Below are 21662 nucleotides of genomic sequence, written 5' to 3'. Positions count from 1 at the left end.
AGAAAGCTCCCTTTCTAACACTATTGGTTTTTTGAACTTTCTCTAGGAGGCAGCGTAGCATCAAAGAATGGCTTTGGAATTTAGGAGGATATGGGTTCAAATCTCAGCTCTCTCTCTTCCTAAGTTTGTGAGCTTAACTTTAGCTTTATCACAGAGATACTAACATTTAACTCCTTAAGACTGAATTTTGTGAGAATTAAATGGGAAAAACAAAGGTTGGTGTGAAAATATCCATTTCCTTCATAGTAACTGCTTTTGTTTGGACGGTTATTATGTGTGTATAGTCCCAAACAGAACTGAACACTAAGCATCATCATCATGTGTTTGGCATGACTAGTTCATCTACTCCACGTTATCCAGTTTCTTTCCTTGAACTAAACCTATAAACTGAGACGTGTGCTGAACTTACTGACCAGTGGGGCTTTTATCCGTGGTCTAAGTTATTCTGAAATGCATGGAAATGTCTGGAAAACTATGTCCATTTGAAATTGAATGTCAACCATCTTTTGGCTTGAAGACAGTTAATACAGGCCACAGCATACTGAATTCCCTCACTGAGGGCCAACTCTTTCTATGGCTATCTGGAAGCAAATGGAAAAGCAGACAGACATGGATTCAAGCTCAAAGAAAACAATTGCAAGCAGCCAGACTTGGAATCCTGAAAAACCACGAGAAACAAAGCCCTCACTCCATCCAGTGAATAGTCTCCTGTTTTTTCTCCTTTATTTTTCACCCCATATATTATTCTGCTTTGGTACCAATTGGAAGACATCTTTGGATTATGATTTTATTATGGAAGAAGCTTGATATAAGAGGCCTACAGAAAACACAGGGATGCCAAAATTGGTGATAAAAAGTATTTCAATTACCTCCTCAATTTTTTTTGGGGGGGGTGGGCAGGGGTGGGACCAAACCTCTGATTCTAAACAGACTTTCTTCCTGGACTCAGCCTTTCTTTCTAGACTCCAATCTCATAAGAGTCATTGACCCTTTGCTGCAGAAAGGCAAACTGAGACTTGAGAAGTTAAGGGACTTGTAATAATTGTTAGAACTCAAATTCAGTCCCAAGTCTGTCTGGCAATAGCAGCTGAACTTGTATGTCCTGACTTTAGCCTGATTCAGACACTTGCTCCGGCACGTATGTATCAAGTCTGCTTTTTTTTTTTTCTTTGTAAAAAGCAGGAAACAAAAGACACATCAGACATACACTGTTGGACCGCAGGGACAAATGTGTTTTAGAACTGTTGACTGTCTGAATCACCCCAGGGTCATGTGGACGGCTCAGTCAGATGACTGTCACATGGCTCACTTGTGAGTGAAGGTGAAACTCTTCTTTAAAAGACCAAAAGGAAGTGATCTGTAAATTCTGTCCACTCAGTTTCCTGGTAGAGAAGTGCCATGTCTTCCCAGACACACGGCCAGTGTTACTGTTTCATGATGATTCTACCATGTTGGATCGTCCTTAATCCCACATGGAGAGAAGACAGTTGAACAGACGTCCTCCTCTTGTTTATTGCTGAGAATCTAAGTAAGGAAAAGAGTGCAAAGCCCTCCGTATCACGCATGAAGAAGAACAAGGAGTCAGCAGTTTGGAAGCCTCATCTCATTTCATATCACATATTACATGTAGTACCTCACTTGCCTCTAAAATCATCGTGTTTTAGAACTGGAAGACTTAGAGGCCGTTTGGTGGTTTAGTGGTTTACTTGCTAAGTCGTGTCCGACTCTTTCGACACCTCAGACTGTAGCCTGCCAGACTCCTCTGTCCATAGGATTCTCTAGGCAAGAATCCTGGAGTGGGTTGCCATTTCCTTCTCCAGGGGATCTTCCCAACTTAGGGATTGAACCCGGGTCTCCTGCACTGCAGGCAGATTCTTTACCAACTGAACTATGAGGGAAGCCCCAGAGGCCATTTAGTCTGGCTCATTTACTTTAATTTTTAAGTAATTTTCATTGATTTTTTTTTCTTGTTGCAAAAGCAATACATGTCCATTGTAGATAATTTTTAAAAGATAGATAAGCAAAACTAAAAGAGAAAGTACCCATTATCTCACTTTCCAAAGTCATATTATGCATTTTCTATATCTTATTCCTTTTTTAAGACAGATATACATGTAAAATTTCCACCAAAAATTAAATTATTCTGTAATAATGTAAACTGTTCTTTTTTAACTTACTGTGCTATGGATATCCTTTCAAATAACTTTGTTTTCCTCAATGTTATTTTTGATGACTATAAAATATTTCATTGCATCATTGACCTATAGTTAATATTACTGTCTTGCTATCATTAAATATTTAGCTGGTTTAGAATCCTTGCTAGTGTAAGTAGAACCACAGTGTTTATCCTCATAACTTAATCTTTGTGCACAGCTGTTTTTATTTTATGTTCTCAGAAATCCAAACAGTGACTGTAGTACCTTCACTTTTCAGAGGAGAGAACTGGAGTACAGAGATGGGAATTTAGTTGTCCAAAGTTATACAGCAAATTCTAGGCTAAGCCTAGATCCCAAGATTTCAGATGTTTAGTTATTCTTTCTAGTCTTCATCTTCCCTTCTTTTATTTTATAGAAAGACGTATCTGCTCACTTTTTTAAAATTGTTACTCTATTGACTGTGCCGGGTCTTCCCTGCTACACATGGGCTCTTCAGTTGTGGAGAACAGGGTCTACTTGTTGCTGCAGTGCGCGGGCCTCTCGCTGTGCGTCTCCATGTCGTGGAGCGTGGGCTCTAGGTGCGTGGGCTTTCATAGCTGTGGCTCACGGGCTCAGTAGTTGCTGCCCTTGGGCTCTGGAGCACAGGATCAATAGTTGTGGTACGCATGCTCAGTTTCTCCAGGGCAGTGGGCTCTTCCCAGACTAGGGATCAAACCTGTGTCCCCTTCATTGGCAGGTGGAGTCTTTGCCAATGAGCCACCAGGAATGCCCATCTCATCTTTCTGATTAGCCCTATTTCTAGTAAACTTCAGCAGCCTCCTAAAATCCAATGGCTAGACCAACATTTGGGAATCACGGGGTCCAAAGCACTTGCTCGTCTACTGTCCCTTCCTGTCTCATGAGCTTCATCACTAATCAGTCATGGAACTCTTTCCCTGTTAGCTGTAACAGTCTCAGTCCAGCTCAGCATAACACACCATGAAGCCAGTACCGATGTGTAACAGTGACCATGTGACATGAGGCCTGTTTGACATCCTTAGTCCAACACCTTCATCATGCGAGCAAGGAAACTGCAACTCCAAAGAAGCTTGCTGAAGAAGGGGAGAGGAAGTAAATGGCAGTGACAAGGCCAAAATAGTTACTCTAGACAGAGAGCACTGTCCTCCTGTTGCCTTGTCAAGCATTTTCATTGCACAGTAAGCTCATTTGAGCTTTGCTAGAATCTTATAAAGGTAGGTATCAGTATCTCATGTCACACTTGAGAAAATGCAGACAGAAATTTAAGCAAAGAGTCATCAGGAGTAGACCCTGATCTGTGTCATTTTCATATCCTGTGCTTGTTCTGTCCATTAATCCTCTTAATAATGGTATCCAGACGTTAGATGGGTTTGGACAACAGCAAGAATGTCTGCTCACCAAGGCCTGAGCTGGGGAGCTCATCTCTCTTTGTCTCCCTCCAGGAGAATTCCTGAGTTTTGCCGATGACTTACTCTCTGGCCTGGGCACATCTTGTGTAGCAGCTGGTCGAAGCCATGGAGAGGTCCCTGAAGTCAGTATCTACTCCGTCATCTTCAAGTGTCTGGAGCCCGACGGTCTCTACAAGTAAGACGTACTTTGTATGTGGGGAGCGTGAAGCAGACAGGAAAAGTTTAAGTAGTCTGGGAGGCAAGGCATGAGTAATCTGTCCAGGCCAGCCAAGTGTTTTATAGACCAGTCTGTGTGTGCACCTTGATAGGCTAAGATTTAGAAATATCACCACAGTGAGTCACAGAATCATACACTGCTAGTGCTAAAGGGCCCTAGGAAGCCAGTTACTCAGAACCATTCCTCCTGCTGAGGAAGAAACAGCAGGCCAGAGAGGGGGCACAGCAAGTCTGCAAGGAGGGCAGAGACAGGAGTCTCTGCGTGGTGTTCTTTTCTCAATTTCATGACATCCCCTCTGAAAGATGGTAGATCAGCATATCTAAAGTCTATATACATTTGTAGGATATACATATACTCTTTCACTATTAGGTCCATCCAGACCCTTAGTAATAGTACCATTATAACTGTTTCATGGAGTATTGCACAGAGTCATTGCATCCCAATGTCTGGAGATGCAAACGCTGACTCATCTGAGACTCACCTGTTCATCTCCGAGGGGAAAGGGGCTCATTGTCTTTGTTTCCCAACTCAGTGAGTGTTTCTTCATTCATATGCGGCCACAGAGCTGTAACAGAGAGTTCTAGAGACCTGCTCTCTTCATTCTCTGATTATGAAGCCATAAGCCACCTCCCTCTCCCATCTAGAAAGCTGCCATTGTTGACTACGGCACTGTTGACCAATTAATTATTCAGCTCACTCATATTTTTTCTTTTATTCATTGATTCATTTGCTTATCCATCCATCTATCCACTGTTTATCTCTCCATCTATCTCCCCCTTTCTTCTTTCCTTTATCCATCCATCCATCCCATTCATCTACCTATCCATTCATTCTTATACTCCATCATTCTTTCACTTATTTATTCATCCTTTAATTCACTCACATTTTTATTTACTCACTTATACTCATTTACTTACTCAATAGACCTGTCTAAATATTTCCTATGTCTTGGCACTGTTAGAAAGCAAGTATAAATGTGCCCAAGACAAAATCTCTATCCTCAGATAACTTAAAATCTAATGGTAGTATGAAAGACCACAGACCATGGATTCAAATCCGGGTTTGACATTTTTAGTTGTGTGGCCTTAAGTCACTTTGCTTCTATGAACCTCAGTAAAGCTGAAATAATAAAACTCAGGTTGTAGATCTGCATGAGAATTCAATAAGGAACACCTTAGCAGAGTGTCTAAGTATGTGCTCAGTAAGCCATGTGTGTGTATGTGTTAGTTGCTCAGTCGTGTCCAACTCTGTGAACCCATGAACTGTAGCCCACCAGGCTCCCCTGTCCATGGGATTTTCCAGGCAAGAACACTGGAGTGGGCTGCCATTTCCTTCTCCAGGGGATCTTCCCAACTTGAAAGGAAGGACGAACCAGGGATCGAACCTAGGTCTCCTGCATTGCAGGCAGATCATTTACTACCTGAACCGCCAGGGTAGCCCCTCGCGATCTGTAAATGTCCCCCATCTCCAAAGGGCTTCCCTGGTGGACTGAGCGCCTACTCCTCATCTCCAAAACGTATCCCATCCCTATTTTCTGTGGAAGACCGTGACTCTTCTGAAGACCACTGGGCTCTTTTCAGCTCTTGACACATTCAGGCTCATTGTAACACTCAGTGTGTTCATGCTCCAGACTCAGATATATCACCATGAGATGGAAATCAGGCTTCTGACCTGGGCTCTGCCAATGACTGTGTCATAGATGTTGGGGCCCAGGTTTTATTTTATACAGAAAGGCAGGATCAGTCAGGGACAGCAAGAACTCTAGGAATGGAATCCCTAAAGTACAATGGGTTATAGACATCTTTCAGTGGGACGTGTGGGCAACTTTTACAGCCGTGGTAGTGTTTACCTCAGGCCTTCAGCAATGACTTGGCATTTAGGTCTTCGGAGCATGAATCTGCAGCCTCTTAATCAGTAAACTCTGATGCTAATCCCTTGAGCTTTGGGGTCACTGCATCTGTGAAATACAAGTATGCGACGAGATTAAGAGCTTTATGATCCTCTTCAACTCTAAAGGCTATGATCGTATGAAGAAAGCAGCATTTTGGAAAGAGTTCCTGCTGCCTGACTTCTGACCTCCACCCCTTATTGAGGGCATAGACTGGAGGCAGGCAGACCTCCACCCTGCACTTCCTCAGCTGTTTGGCATTGAGGGAACTTCTCAACCTTCCAGCCTCCATTTCCCTCCGTGTGTAAATCAGACAATATGGTGTCTGGTTTGCTGGGAGCCCGGGAGGATTTGATGAGCTAGTAACACCCCAGAATTCCTCACTTTGTCACAAGCCCCCAGTAGGAGTGTGAGGACGGTTAGCTGTTGTCTCTATCGTGCTTGCTGCCCCTGCTGTTGGAGTAATGAATTTCAACTCCCTCCCCCTGCATTCTCCAACTGCTGGGAGAGAAGATGTAGCAGACAGGGACAGAGCGCCAGCAGGTGGTTCCTGTCTGCTGAGACGTGAGTAGTGACCCTGTCTCTGGGTGACATTGTGGGGACTCAGCATTACCCAGGCTGGAGTCCTACAGGCCCGTTATGTCAAGAGAGGGAATGTTTTATGGAACCCCAAGAGCAATTAACCCCGAGAGCTGACACATAAGCTGCCATCCTCCAGGAGTGATGAGTACCTTCCCTAACCTCTTCCGTTCCTCTTTACCAACATCCCCCCCACCTCTCAAAGCAGGAGCATCATTTCTTCTCCTGTCCTGGAAACGTGCTCGTCATGAGCCTGTCATCCCTAACGCTGAACACTTCTTTATTTTCTTTCTGAAACCAGTTTTATTAACGCGCCTGGGATGCGGGCCGCTCTGACAAGGAGCCAGCGTGTTGTTTGGACCCGTCTCTCACCCCACTGGCGGCTCTCCTCCCCTGAAGTCTGACCGACTCAAGTCTCCAGTTTTAAAAGAGTTTCAATGTCAGTTCTTGGGGTTTTGCATTTTCTGCTTGCTCATTGCTAACCAAAATGAGTTTTCTTCCTCTTGGGCCAAAAAGGCCACATGTGGCAGTGGAAAGAGCTCAGGCTTCAGAGATGAGCGGAGCTGGATGTACATCCTGCTGCTGTCCTGTACCCACGGCTGGCCCCTGGGAAGGCCCTGGGTTACTGCTCTAGACAACAGTTCCTCCCCCTGGGAAAGGGGGCTGGGAATCTTCTGATCTCATAGACTTGTACGGAAGAGCATGAAGAAACTCCATGAATGGGGTTTACCAGAATGCACGGCATGTGGGGGAGGTCTGCAGGAAATGTTAGTTTCTTTTTCTTCTTCCTCTTTCATTCTCTTTGACCCAGTTGCTGGTTTTCAGTGTCTCTTTTTTTCCTCAGGATAATCTGGGAAGAGCTACTCTCTAAGAGGCAAGCTGGGAGTCCCACTGGTCCTGAGAAGAATGAGCATCTAGGATCATTTGGAGAGAAGTAGGAGAAGGTGATGGCACCCCTCTCCTGTACTCTTGCCTGGAAAATCCCATGGACGGAGGAGCCTGGTAGGCTGCAGTCCATGGGGTCGCTAAGAGTAGGACACGACTGAGTGACTTCACTTTCACTTTTCACTTTCCTACATTGGAGAAGGAAATGGCAACCCACTCCAGTGTTCTTGCCTGGAGAATCCCAGGGACGGGGGACCCTGGTAGGCTGCCGTCTATGGGGTCACACAGAATCGGACACGACTGAAGTGACTTAGCAGCAGCAGCAGGCTGAAAAGAGGGAGAAGGCGATGGCATCCCACTCTGGTACTCTTGCCTGGAAAATCCCATGGACGGAGGAGCCTGGTGGGCTGCCCTCTCTGGGGTCGGACAGAGTCGGACACAACTGGAGTGATTTAGCAGCAGCAGCAGCAGCAGCAGCAGCAGCAGCAGGCTGAAAAAAAAGAGCATGAGTGCAGACTCCCGAGTTTTAATTAAGCACAGGTGGACATCAAACCCTCCATCCATGGCTGCCAGAAGAGGTGATGGAAGAGTTCGGATGCTTAGGCCCAGAGGCACGGTGTCTCAGTCAGAAAGTCTGGGTTCACACCCCACAACCACCACTTCTGTCTCTGGGACCTTGGGCGGGATGTTCACATCCTCTCCTGTTTCACACGTTCAGGGTCTTCAAAATGAAGATGGATTAGACCCACCCCAGCGAGAGATTTCTCGATATGCATCCTTCTGCCATTGGGACTTTTTCCTCATTCCCTCTCTTCTCCTCCTGGGCTTTTGCTCTTCCAACTTTTCTTACCTTCTCACTTTTGCTGTACCCTGCCATGCCTCTCTGCCCCTCTGTCCATCTCTCCTGGCTTTTTGTTCTGCCTCTTGTGTGAATATCTTCCGCATAGCTTACTGTCTTTGTCTGCCACGCTCCAGTCGTCCCCTCTTTGCCTTTCTCTGTGTTACTCTCTTCATTTGTGCTTCTCTGTGTGTGTCAGGTTTCCCGAGTGGGGCTGGTGGTCAAGAACCCGCCTGCAGTGCAGGAGACTTAAGAGATGTGGGTTCGATCCCTGAATCCGAAGATCCCTGGAGGAGGGCATGGCAACCCACTCCAGTATCCTTGTCTGGAGAATCTCATGGACAGAGGAGCCTGGTGGGCTGCAGTCCATTGGGTCACAAAGAGTCAGGCACAACTGAAGTGACTTAGCAGGCACTCACGCATATGTGTATCTCAGTTGCTCAGTCCTGTTGCTTATTCGAGTTCTGGTTCATCCTTCTCTCTCTCTCTCTCTCTCTGGCCCCCGTTTACCCCCACTCCCTCTCTCCACCCCACCCTAGGAAGGCAAATTGCTTTCACAGCCTCTCCATCCATGTAACTTTACACAGCACCACAGAGTTGAGACCGATTGTAGGAGTCAAAGTCAAGTCTGATTTTTTCCTTTTTTTTTTTGTCCTAAGCTCACCCTGGTATAACATCAGCACTCGGGCCAGTTTAAATTGAATTTCCTTGTTTGTTTCATTTGTTTTACTTCTGAATGAAAACAAAGAGCAGCAGAGGGCGCGGGTCCCCGGCAGCTCTGACTGTGCCCAGCTCCGGCGCCTTTGGGCTGCTGGAGTCAGAGGGTGACCCTGAGCAGGGACTGCCGCTCAAGGCGGAAGGGTCAGACCCAGCTGCATCCATCGCTTCTGCCCTCGCCTGGCCAGAGGCCTAGACACCCTTTTTGTCGCGGCTCCCCAATTTCCTATTATCCGAGGTAATTAGCCTCTGTCTTGTTTGGCCGCCTTGCCTTTCTCTGAGCATGGACGACTGCCAAAGGGTCCTGAGCAAACACAGCAGCAGCCAGGCCTAATTCCTGGGGTGGGGGCTCATCTCCACACGTTCGGAGGCTCGCCGCAGGCCTGCCCTCCCCTTCTGGGCCTCAGCTCTGTGAGAGGAATGCCAAGGAAGCCGGGGTCCTGCAACCCCATGCCCACACCCACAGGGGGACCAGAGGCTCAGGGTGAGGGAAGAGCCTGAGGTCAGGAGTTGGACTGGGAGCAGTTCCCACACTTGCTCCCAGCAAGACCTGGGAGTTCTCCCAAGCTCCTCCCCTGCCTCTGGCCTTGATGTTCTCACCTGTGAAATGGAAAGGTTAAACTCAGTGGGTTCTGTGACTTGCATACTGAGGCAGCGATGGAGACTCCGGACCAATGGCCCAATTCTCAGAGGCCCCAGGGCCTCCTGGATAACAGGGGTGAAGCAATGGTAAGCATGTATTGGGCACTCACTCAGTGTCAGGAACCAGGCCCAGGATGTTCCAGGTGCTGTCTCACTCCGTCCTCACCATAACCCTATAGATCTGGCATCCTCATCATCATATTTCGTATCACAGGTGGGGAAACTGGGATTTCAGGGACTAAACATTTTGTTCAGAGTCACATGAGAAGAAGAGAGAGAGCTGAGTCATACCCAAGCCGACACCCCCCACCACCCCGCTGCCCTCACATGCTGCTCTTGGCCTTGTCCTTGTCCACTCACACACGTGGAATTCTCAGAAGTACCCGGTAGGGATAGTGGCGGAGGACCCTCTAACTACAAGCAAACATTTGCAATGGAGAGAACACCGGAGACAAGAATACCCCGACCTTCAGGAAAGGCACTTCACACCTCATCTTTCTCATCTGGAAAACGGAGCTAATTAATCCATCCATGAAATGGAGATAATTACACCTTCCCAAGACATTGCAAAGAGCAAACTGGATAGTATATGAGAAAGTGCTTTGAATCTGTCCTAAGACGTGTGAACATAAGAATTTACCATGATCACCTTGTCAAAAAAGCAGCAAAGGGAAGGGCAATAAATGTTTTGAAGGCATATCCCTCTCCACACGCTGCCGCATACATATTTTTAATTCAGGTCTTTGAACTCAGAGGTAAATTTGCACCTTGGTTCCAGTACCTAAGGGCTTCCCCTGTGGCTCAGCTAGTAAAGAATCGCCTGCAATCCAGGAGACCTGGGCTCCATCCCTGGGTTGGGAAGATCCCCTGGAGAAGGGAAAGGCTACCCACTCCAGTATTCTGGCCTGGAGAACTCCATGGACTATATAGTCCATGGGGTCACCAAGAGTTGGGCACAACTGAGTGACTTTCACTTCACTTTCAGTACCTACCCCGTGTGGCCCTGGGCAGATTTCTTAACCTATCTGAGTTTCAGTTTTGTCATCTGTACAATGGAATCATCTTACTAATAGGAACGATTTCATAGGATCATGAGGATTCAATGAACCAAAATGTGTAAAGAGCACAAGATAGTCTGCAGCTCACTGTCAGTACTTCATAGCTGATGAGAGGATGACCGCTGTTTCTACTCTTTGTTATTACACGGCTCTACCTAAGCAGTCATGCCTGGGGTCACTGTGCTGACTGCTGTGTTCACAACATTCCAGTGGGAGAGCGAGTCAGTCCTTCATCTGACCCTGATCCCTTTACTCATCACTCTGCAGACAGTGCTAGAATGTACCTTCTTTAGGGTCTTTGCTTCTACTCTTCTTTCCCCAGGAGGGCCTTCTCCTGACTCTTCCCATGACCCCAGCTCTGCTCTTTCAGGTCTATGATCAAATGTCATCTTCTTAGAAACAGCTTCTTTGACCACATTATCTGCAGTAGATCACACCCACCATACACACAGACATACAAAGCCATGCCACTTAATAGAGCAGTAGTGATTTAGCATCTGATTTACTTATCTGTTGGGTTTCCCTGGTGACTCAGATGATAAAGAATCTGCCTGCAATTTGGGGGACCTGGTTTTCATCCCTGGGTTGGGAAGATCCCCTGGAGAAGGGAATGGCAACCCATTCCAGTATTCTTGTCTGGAAAATTTCATGGACAGAGGAGCTTGGTGGGCTACAGTCCATGAGGTCACAAAGAGTTAGACACGACGGAGGGACTAACACTTTCACTTTTACTTCTCTGGTGTCTGCCTTTTCACACTAGACCATCCACTGTGTAGGGTAGGGTCTGTGTCTGCCTTCATCATCCTATATCTCTGGTGCCTAGAACAGTGTCTGATGCTGGTAAAGAATCTAGTAAATAGTTGTTGAATGATTTTGGAAAAATGTTGAAGTCAATGCAGAAATCTGGAGACACTGACTTCTCATCTTCACTTCCTTTCTCACCAAATGTTCAGAAGACATCCACTGAGTGTCAGGCTGTGATCTGGAACCATATCTCTGTATCCATCTCAAGGTTTCTGTGTGTCTGTAGCTACCTACCTGTCTATCTTGTTGTTGCTGTCCAGTTGCTAAGTCATGTCTGACTCTTTGCGACCCCATGGGCTTCCCTGTTCTTCACCATCTCCTGGAGTTTGCCTAAACTCGGGTCCATTGAGTTGGTAATGCCATCCAATCATCTCATCTTCTGTTGCCCACTTCTCCTCCTGCCTTCAATCTTTCCCAGCATCAGGGTCTTTTCCAGTGAGTCAGCTCTTCACATCAGGTGGCCAAAGTATTGGAGTTCCATCATCAGTCCCTCCAATGAATATTCAGGGTTGATTTCCTTTAGGATTGACTGATTTGATTTCCTTGCTGTCCAAGGGACTCTCAAGAGTCTTCTCTAGCACCACAGTTTAAAAGCATCAATTCTTCAGCACTCAGCCTTCTTTATGGTACAACTCTCACATCCGTACATGACTACTGGAAAAAACCCCATCTTAAATCTTATCTACCTTAATCCTCAGAACAACTCTCTAAGGCAATGACTGTTACTCTTATGCAACAGATTAGGCAATTAAGGCATGGAGAGGTTAGATAAGTTGACCAGAGCCTCCAGGCTAGTAAATGGAGAAGATAAGATTTGAATACAGCCAATTTATTTCCAGAGGTTCAATTTGAAATTACTGCACTAGATCCTATCTCCCTGAGTTTGCATATCCCAAATCCATTGAGTCCTCCATGCCATCCAACCATCTCATCCTCTGTCATCCCCTTCTCCTCCTGCCTTCAATCTTTCCCAGCATCAGGATCTTTTCCAATGAGTCGGCTCTTTGCATCCAGTGGCCAAAGTATCTTTTATACAGAGCTCCCTACTCAGATGAGTTGGAAACACTATGGGAAACAGATTTTGAGTCCTGCCACCAGATGCTGCATGGCTCCCCCTGAATCCCAGACTTCAGTTCTGGTGATGCCATACCAACAGTTGAGCCCCAAGTCTATGAAGATCCCTGCTCCTCCTGGGGACACAGTCCTAATGCCAGTTTTGAGGTGCTCAGGACCTCCAGGTCTCATGGACTGAATTGTTTCCTGGCCATGTGTTTCTGCAAACAAGTGCAGGCTCCCTGTCCCCAAAATACTGTTCCAAAAGCCCAGGGGCTTGAAGCCTTGGGTGTAGCATTGCTGGGTTCCCCATCACCTCCAGGACACCCCCCACCCCTTGCCCGGGCACAGCCTGGGCAGCGCCTTGAAGAAGCATCCAGGGCCACTGCCATGGATACTATAATTACATAGTAGATGAATCTCAAAGTTTCCTTTTATTTACATTCCTCCACTGCCCTCTTCATTTCCTCTCTTTGTGCCAAGAATCAGCACAGAATTTACTGGAAAATGCATGAAAGTCATCAGGAGCCCTTCAGGTCTGGCTTTCGTAAGTGCTCGCCCAGAGGATGGGAAGCAGGGGGCCTGCGGGTCATCCTGCGTCTGGCCCTAGGATGCTCCAAGTCCTTGGACGACACGGCATTTCCACCTCGGAGGCCTGTGTTTCTCCATTCGTGGGAGAGGGGTGGAGTGGCACCACCACCCCAAAGAATGTTTTATGAGTTCAGATCAGTTCGGAGGCTGGGAGATAATAGCCCAGGATGTGGACTCCAGGCCTCGGTGATCAGAGACAGAAGGGTCGGAATCCAGGTTGAAGAGCTTCATCCGGCTCAAGGCTCCGTGCGTCTTCCCTCTTCCAGCTTCATGCTCCCATCTGGGCATGGCTGGGCTGGGTTCTCAGGGGACTCTCAGCTCCTAGGGGGAAGGAGATGTGCACAGAGGAAACCCCCCGTGCTGACTAGGGTCGAGGCAGCTGCCTCTGAGAGCCGAGGCTGAGGCCCGAGGTTGATCCAGGACACAGCAGGGACAGAGCCAGGATGGGCCTGACGGTTCCTGCCGCGCTTTTGCCTGGCTTTTTCTTCCCGCTGTGAAACTTTCTCAGTCTCTCTTTTTTTCTCTTCAACCCCCTCCTCCTCCCCTACTTCCTTCCCTCCTCTCTTCCTCCATCCTGTATTTCCTGCATCTTTTCCTTTCTCGCTCTCTCCTCTCTCTGAGTCCCCTCCTGTTCTTCCATCATCCCTGACTCCCCACACACTTTGTCCCTTTCTTCTTGTTTCTGTCTGACTCTCCTTTCCCTCTCTTTCCTCCCATTGCCATCCTTGCTCTCCTCTCTCCTGGGTCTACTTCTCTTATCCTCACTCTCTCTGTGTCTGTACATCTTCTTTCTCCTTTTCTTCCCACATTTTTTGGGGGGAAGTTTCCCTGGTGGCACAGACGGTAAAGTGTCTGCCCGCAATGCAGGAAACCTGGGCTTGATCCCTGGGTTGGGAAGATCCCCTGGAGAAGGAAATGGCAACCCACTCCAGGACTCTTGCCCTAGAGAATTCCATGGATGGAGGAGCCTGGTGGGCTACAGTCTGTGGGGTCGCAAAGAGTCAGATACGACTGAGTAACTTTTCACTTTTTAGTCATCTGTCCTGCTCGCCCCCTCCTCTCATCTCTCTTTCTCCATGTTCTTGTGTGCTTCCTTCCTACCTTCGCCTCTAGCCCTTCCCACCCCCGCCTAAGAGCAAGGGTCCAGGCCTATTATATGAGACGGGGGTGGACAGTCAGTAGAGTGTGGCCAAAGGAGCTGAATGTCGGCAGGAGCCAGGGGCCTCTAATGTCCCTAAACCCAGATGGAATGTGGCCTTGCTCTGGCTGCGGTGCCCTGTCCCAGCGGTCAGGGGGGTGCTCCCTCAGAGGACGAGCAGCCTAGCTGCTCGAGACTCAATTCCATCCAGCGTCAGGTCACGCTAACCTATCCAAAGTGCTCAGTCGGGGCCCCAGAGAGGGAAAGAGCTGTCCTCTGGCCAGAAGCAAATACAGCCGGGAGACCCAAGCCAAGAGAGACTCGTAGAGGAAAAATAACGCTGTTTTTCAGCCGACAGACAGCGAGGCTCCTAAGACCTGCTGGACTCTCAGGCAGGCTGTTCTTTCCTCAAACTGCGTCAGAATTTCATCCAGGAATGGGAAGCCGGCCAGGCTTCCAGAGGGACAGGGCACAAACGGCTGATGCGAAGCCGTGGAGGGTGCGGAGGCTGGGAGTTGAGGCTGGAGTGGGGAGCGGGGCCTTGAATGCTGGGTGCAGGAGCTGGACTCGGTCCTGTGGGCCGTGAGGAGCCAGGAAGAGCTGTTGAGGAAGCCCAGGATGTATTTAAACCTGTGCTTTCAGTGCCAGCTCTGAGCATGACTCGGAGGGCAGGCTTGATCGAGTGGAAAGACCCGGAGGCCATGGGGGGCAGTAAAGGCAGGGTCCTCGCACACTGGGGTCCAGTGAGCAGCGCCCTGAGTAGGGCATGTGCGGGGCCCAAGTGGAGCAGCGTGGGCTCAGCTCACTTCCGGAAACATCCGGAAGCAGCTTTTTCTCTTCTGAATATCTGAGCCCGGCTGTGCAGAGTGCTCAAGAAAAGGAGATATGTGTCAGGTAGCCACAATATGCCTTTTCTAAAAAAAAGAAAAATTTAATTGGTGTATAAGGGCTTTACAACGTGTTCATTCCTGCTCCTAAGTGAAGTCAATCAGTTCTGTGTATATGTATATCCCCTCCCTCTTGGACCTGCGTCCCACCCACCCCTCTAGGTCGTCGCAGAGCAGCACCCAGCTGAGCTCACCGTGCTCTACAGCAGTTTCCCGCTAGCTCTTGATTTTACACATAGTAGTGTATTTATTTCAAACCCAATCTCTCCATTCATCCCACCCTCTCCTTCCCCTCACACATCTGCTCTCTGCGACTGTATCTCTATTCCTGCCCTGAAACTAGGTTCATCTGTACCATTTTTCCAGATTCCACCTGCATGCCTTAATAGACTAACGATTGCTGGTTTTCTGATACAGTGTGCCTGATACTAAGCTAGTCAGTTGGGATTTAGAGCTAACCAAGCCAAACAAGGCCTCTGCCCTCGCAGGGCTCACAGTTGTGGTGGGGAGGCTGAGGAGATGGAATGACCCTTCACATCAGGCTCAGATGGGAAGGCCTGGGGGCGGTGATTACACTGAGAAAGTGTCACAGCCCAGAGAGGTTGGCTGTAGGGCTATTTTGCAGATCTCCTATGAAGTTTTCCTGCAGAAATAAGAGGAGGGGTTGCACTGGGTTGAACAGTGTCCCCCCAGAAATCATGACTACCTGAAACCTCAGAGTACGACCTTACTTGGAAATAGAGTCTTGGAAAATATAGTAGATTAAGGGATTCCCTCATGGCATCCAGTCCCATCACTTCATGGCAAATAGATGGGGAAACAGTGGAAACAGTGTCAGACTTTATTTTTGGGGAGCTCCAAAACCACTCCAGATGGTGACTGCAACCATGAAATTAAAAGATGTTTGTTCCTTGGAAGAAAAGCTATGACCAACCTAGACACCATAGTAAAAAGCAGAGATGTTACTTTGCCAACAAATGTTTGCCTAGTCAAAGCTGTGGTTTTTCCAGTAGTCATGTATGGATGTGAGAGTTGGACTATAAAGAAAGCTGAGTGCTGAAGAATTGATGCTTCTGAACTGTGGTATTGGAGAAGACTCTTGAGAGTCCCTTGGACTGCAAGGAGATCCAACCAGTCCATCCTAAAGGAAATCAGTCCTGAATATTCATTGGAAGGACTGATGCTGAAACTGAAACTCCAATACTTTGGCCACCTAATGCGAAGAACTGACTTATTTGAAAAGACCCTGATGCTGGGAAAGATTGAAGACAGGAGGAGAAGGGGATGACATAGGACGAGATGGTTGGATGGCATCACCGAGTCAATGGACGTGAGTTTGAGTAAACTTCAGGGGTTGGTGATGGACAGCGAGGTCTGGCGTGCTGCAGTTCATGGCGTGGCAAAGAGTCGGACATGACTGAGTGACTGAACTGAACTGAACCACAAGCTAAGGAACGCCTTGGGCCCTCAGTGGCTGGCAGAGAAAAGGAACGGTTCTTCCCAGGAGCCCTTGGGGTGGGAGGCAGGGAGCTCGGTCCTGCCATCACCTTGATCTCAGACTCCTAGCCTCCAGAGCTGTGAGATCATATGTGTCTGTTGTTTTAAGCCCCCATGTCTGTGGTAACTCATTATGGCAGCCACAGGGAACTAACACAGGAGTTTCAGGCAGAGGATGGATTAGGAGAAGCCTGGAAAAAGAGAGAGTGTGATGAGGCAGATAGTGTAGCTGGAGTGAGGAGGGCAAGGGCTGGAGGTCAGAGAGCTGGGGCTATCAGCAGGCGAGGGCCTCATCAGCCACGTCGGGGCCCCTAGAGGAGCTGAGTGTGGGATGAGGCAACAGGGATGACCTGAAGGAGCCTCATGGCTCCAAGCATGCCTTCCCGACTTGCAAGGGGAAGACCAAGCATCCGGACAGTGTCCAGAGGAGAAAAAGGAGGTCACCAAGGGCCCTAGAAGTGAGGTCCCTAAAGAACATTTCAGGGGCCTGGACTCTTCTTTCAGTTAAGAGAAGACACAGGGGTTGGCCCACTGTTTTCAACCCTCTGTAGAGCCACGTGGATATCAGAGGGCACCGATGTGTCCACTCTGACCCCTGGGGGTCAGGATGGGGTGATGTGTGGGAGGCAGATTTCAGGTCCTGTCAGGACTCAGTGGCTGATAGTCTCAGGGGATGCTGTGGTCTGCGCTGGGGAGCAGGGAAGTGAGGGAGGGGGACTGGCCTTATAAGGATGAATTGGCAAGTGGCCTTAATGGGTCGGCGTGACCAGGGGCTTCGTAACAGGGAGTGGTGGGGACTGTGGTAAACTGGAAATGGAGCAGAGGACACTCAGCTCCAGCTCATCACTACTATGTGAGAATGTAGATTCAGTGTTGAATAACCTTCCAAGCCATAACCTAGGCTTAAATGCAATCTATTAATTAGTACTTGCTGGAAGCCAATTCAAAATTGGTCATATAAACCAACTGTGTAGGTCACAATGAGCCTGCCATTTATTGATTTAGGCTCTCTTATCTAAATCAACTCTTTCAGTATATAGGTAAGGGAGCTGATGCCCAAAGAGACCCATAGGCTTCACAGTGAGGGCAGAACCAGGATTAGCACACAGGGTTCCTGATGCTCCATCTACAGCTCTTACCATCAGGCCTTGACTCCCTGCCTTTTATCTTGGGGGTGTTTGGTTGAGGGACAGCTCAGAGACAGCTGAGCAAAGGGAGAACGCCCCAGGATGGGGTCACAAGTCACATATAGCCCAGCTAGGCTGCCCTCTCAACCTTGGACAAAGAGCTTCCTCTTTCTGAACTTCAGGGTCTTCCTCATCACAGTGAGGAGACTGGATGGTAAACTCCTTTCCTTCTCTGACTTTCTAGGACTCCAGGAACCCCTGAAATAGGAAGAGACCCACACTCAAAGCCAGGTCTCTCCCTGCTCCCATTACCTTGGCTGTGGGTCCAACACGACAGTCTGAGGGGCTACCCACACCCCCCGCCCACCTCCAAACTCCCACCTCCGTCTGTGAAGGAGGCTGCTGTTAGGAACAGTCTTGAGGTCATCACTGGAAAGGTGCTAACAGACTGCAGGAGATCACCGTGAATGATGTGTAGAAACTCAGAGGCCAGACAGAATCCAGATTTCTGGCACTTTTCCCTCTGTTCTGTTCTCCTTGCCCCCAAGGGCAGACTCTCCCAGGTTTCAACAACCCCCTTCTGGTTTCACATTTGAATCACAGCACAGCAGAGCTTGAGGACTCAGACCTCATGGACCTAAACTTTCTCTCTCAGGAGAAACTGCAGCTCAGGGAGGGTAGGGGCCTGGTCACTCAGAGAACGGGTGTCAGAGCTGGGCTGGACCATGCTCTTGACTCCACTGTTGACCACCTGCTGCTCTCTTGTCCTAAATCTGAGCATCCATCTGCCCTCAATCATCTGAGCTTCTGAGAGGCTAAGAAACTAGGATTTTAAGTCAGGCTGTCCTAGTGTCAACTCAAATCTTTCCAGCTGTACAAGATACTTGTACCATTACAAGGCTGTACAAGATACTTATTTTCCTGGACCTTAATTTCCACATCTGTAAGGTGAGGGTGTTGACACTCCCTACACTAGAGTTTTTCCAGTGGTCATGTATGGATGCGAGAGTTAGACTATGAAGAAAGCTGAGCGCCAAAGAATTGATGCTTTTGAACTGTGGTGCTGGAGAAGACTCCTGAGAGTCCCTTAGACTGCAAGGAGATCCAACCAGTCCATTCTAAAGGAGATCAGTCCTGGCTGTTCTTTGGAAGGAATGATGCTAAAGCTGAAACTCCAGTACTTTGGCCACCTCATGTGAAGAGTTGACTCATTGGAAAAGACTCTGATGCTGGGAGGGATTGGGGGCAGGAGGAGAAGGGGATGACAGAGGATGAGATGGCTGGATGGCATCACCAACTCGATGGATGTGAGTTTGAGTGAACTCCAAGAGTTGGTGATGGACAGGGAGGCCTGGCGTGCTGCAATTCATGGGGTTGCAAAGAATCGGACACAACTGAGCGACTGAACTGAACTGAACACTTGAGTTTTATTGTGGTACAAATAGAGTATTTAATATGTGCAAAGCTCACAGGAATAGCAGGTCTAGCACCCAGTAGGTGCTCAGTATCAAGTACATACAACACGTTTCTTTAGTAGGACTTCACCAGGACCATGAAAGAGAATCATAACTGGCTAATTGTCTTGCCTGCCCTCTGTAACATTGCCACAAGTCTCTGTTCACTCTGAGCATCTTTTAGGAACTTTCTGGACATGATGTGGCAAATTTGGAGTCATCCCCCAAGTATTTAACAGAAGAAACGCCTCCCCCGCCCCCATTTTTTTCCCTTCTATCATTCCTTGAAAGTGAACGTGTTACTCATTCAGTCGTGTCCAACTCTTTGCGACCCCATGGACTATAGCCTGCCAGGCTCCTCTGTCCCTAGAATTCTCCAGGCAAGAATACAGGAGTGGGTAGCCATTCCCTTCTCCAAGGGTGCTTTCTGACCCAGGGATTGAACCTGGGTCTTCCACATTGCAGGCAGATTCTTTACTGTCTGAGCGACCAGAGAATTATTCCTTGAGTCCATGTCTAATGTAGTTCTCATGATCATAGAGAACTAAAATTGCCAGCAATCCAAGAGTAGAACAGATTTTAGAAACCATGTTTAGATGTCTATGCATCCCTAGCATATGACTTGGAATTAAGCAGGTGCTCAATTTAGAAGTCAACAAAGGTCGGGAATAGATGTAGCAGGTTGGATGGATAGAGTCAGACTTTCAATTAAACATCTGTCACCATTAGCCAAGGGCATTCATGGCAATGCCATGGCCCTTGCCTACCAATCGATAGTGTCATTGACCATTTATTAGGCTCTCACTACTGCTATGCATTGTGCCAATATCTTTATGTCCACTAATGCTTTGGCTTTTCACAATATGGTAACTTCTAAGGTAGGTACTACCTAATAGGTACTATAGTAGGTCCTTTTTATGTATAAGTAAACTAAGACAGAAGGGCGAAATGACTTGTTCAAGGTCTCCCTTGTTAGTAAATGGCAGAACCGTGAGTCTAACACAAGATATCTAGCTCTAGAGTCCACCTGTGGATCTTCCTATGTGTTCCTCTCATAGCCAGGGGTGCAGCTGAACCTCGAACACATATGGCCTAGACCGAAAGAGCTTTGCCCAGTGTTAGGAACAAACTCGTAAGGAGCTAATTATCCTGGAATAGAGGGTGATTTGCCTCATAACAAAGTTTTGAGGAGGCTGTGGTCTCTAATAGCCAGCGTACCTGGGGGAGGTGCATTTGAGCTGGCTCTGGAAGAACAGATTGCAGTGACCATTTAGAATTAGGGCTGTTATTGCATCACCAGCTGAGGGAAGACAAGGAGGTGGGAAATTAGAGGGACATGCGGGGTAGGGAACAGCAGAAAGGTGACTATAGTTGAGATCCACAGTATAAAAGGGTAGAAAGGCAGGGCTTGTGAGGCTTTGTAATGCAGACCAAGGAGTTGATTTGTTTTGAGCAGTCATGAGGAGACCACATTTGGGTTTTAGAATGATCTCTATGGAGTATGGGTTACAGTAGGGCTTCCCAGGTGGCTTAGCAGTAAAAAAAATCTGCCTGCAATGCAGGAGACATGGGTTCAGTCCCTGGGTTGGGAAGATCCCCTGAAGAAGGAAATAGCAACCCACTCCAGTACTCTTGCCTGAGAAATCCCAAGGACAGAGAAGCCTGGCAGGTAACAGTCCATAGGGTTGCAAAAGAGGCAGCTATGACTTAGTGTCTAAACGACAACAAGAAGGGAGACTTCAGGGGCTATTGTAACAGTCCTGGTAAGAGATACTGAATCTGTAATTAGGACAGCAGAAAGAGAGGGATGCAGAGAGTAGGACGATGCGGGATGGTTATGTTCACATTTTTTTTTTTTTTTTTTTGGCGTGGGGGGAATCTATCAAATGACAAACAATAAACCTCATTGAGAAGACAGCCCAGCACGGGATTTGAAATTTTAAGATCTGAGTTCAAATCCTGACTCTACCATCTTGCCTTTGGGAAGGGTAGCCTATGAAAAAAATGCTTAAGTTTTGAGACCAAGCCTTTTCCTGTATCTGAAAAGTGGTAGTAATATATTCAATTTCAAAATGTGCAAGTGGGATTAAAAATATATATATTCTACATGTCAATTTCTGACACCTCATAGGCTCTTTATGCCTATCAATTTTCTCCCAGTCTTTCCATCTGCTTCAGTCCTATTTGCAGGAAACATTCATATTCATTCTCTCCCTCACTCCGCCTCCTGACTGCCCAACTTCCCTCTCTCTGTCCCTCTTTCCCCAGGATGCCAGAAATGAAATAACATTCTTTGCGTGTTTGTTCTAAAACTTCTGGCCGCCTTCCCGCAGACCCCAGGCTGGGTCAGGACTCATTTGCATTAGCATGTGTGAGGCCAGCCTGAAGGGGAAGGAGAGGCCTTGTTTTCAGGGAGTTTCATCAGGCGCCCTTGCCAGAAAAAGGAGAAGTTACTATGTCTTTCTGGGAAACATTCACAGACTCAAACAAGCAAGGAAGGCCCGGGGAGCCATCTCACTTGTGAAGAGGTTGGTGGGTGGGTGAGCTGCCTGCCGGACTCCCAAAACTATACCCAGCTCCTCTCATCCTTATCACAGGCCTGCCCCCTAGAAATCTCTCCTTCAACATGTGTAATAACTTAAGACCATAAATAGACCTTTCTTAATCCTATCTGTGGCCTGTAACAGGGAGGGGGGGGGAGAGT

At 47.8% G+C, this 21662-nt stretch overlaps 1 protein-coding gene across 5 annotated transcripts in view; it reads left to right on the top strand.

The window, feature by feature from the left end:
- Nucleotides 1–21662, top strand: part of ASTN2 (astrotactin 2) — a 1047731-nt gene that overhangs the window by 983806 nt on the left and 42263 nt on the right. For all 5 annotated transcript variants that reach the window (XM_070795372.1, XM_019966821.2, XM_070795370.1 and 2 more), the window contains one exon: nt 3617–3758. In XM_070795372.1, coding sequence (XP_070651473.1) covers nt 3617–3758 — 142 coding nt within the window. The remainder of the gene's footprint in view (nt 1–3616; nt 3759–21662) is intronic.

The sequence above is a fragment of the Bos indicus genome, chromosome 8 (genome assembly GCF_029378745.1).
Source record: "Bos indicus isolate NIAB-ARS_2022 breed Sahiwal x Tharparkar chromosome 8, NIAB-ARS_B.indTharparkar_mat_pri_1.0, whole genome shotgun sequence".
In the NCBI taxonomy this organism is placed as follows: domain Eukaryota; kingdom Metazoa; phylum Chordata; class Mammalia; order Artiodactyla; family Bovidae; genus Bos; species Bos indicus.
Note: the sequence above shows the minus strand (reverse complement) of the source record. Positions and strands in the feature narration are given on the sequence as shown.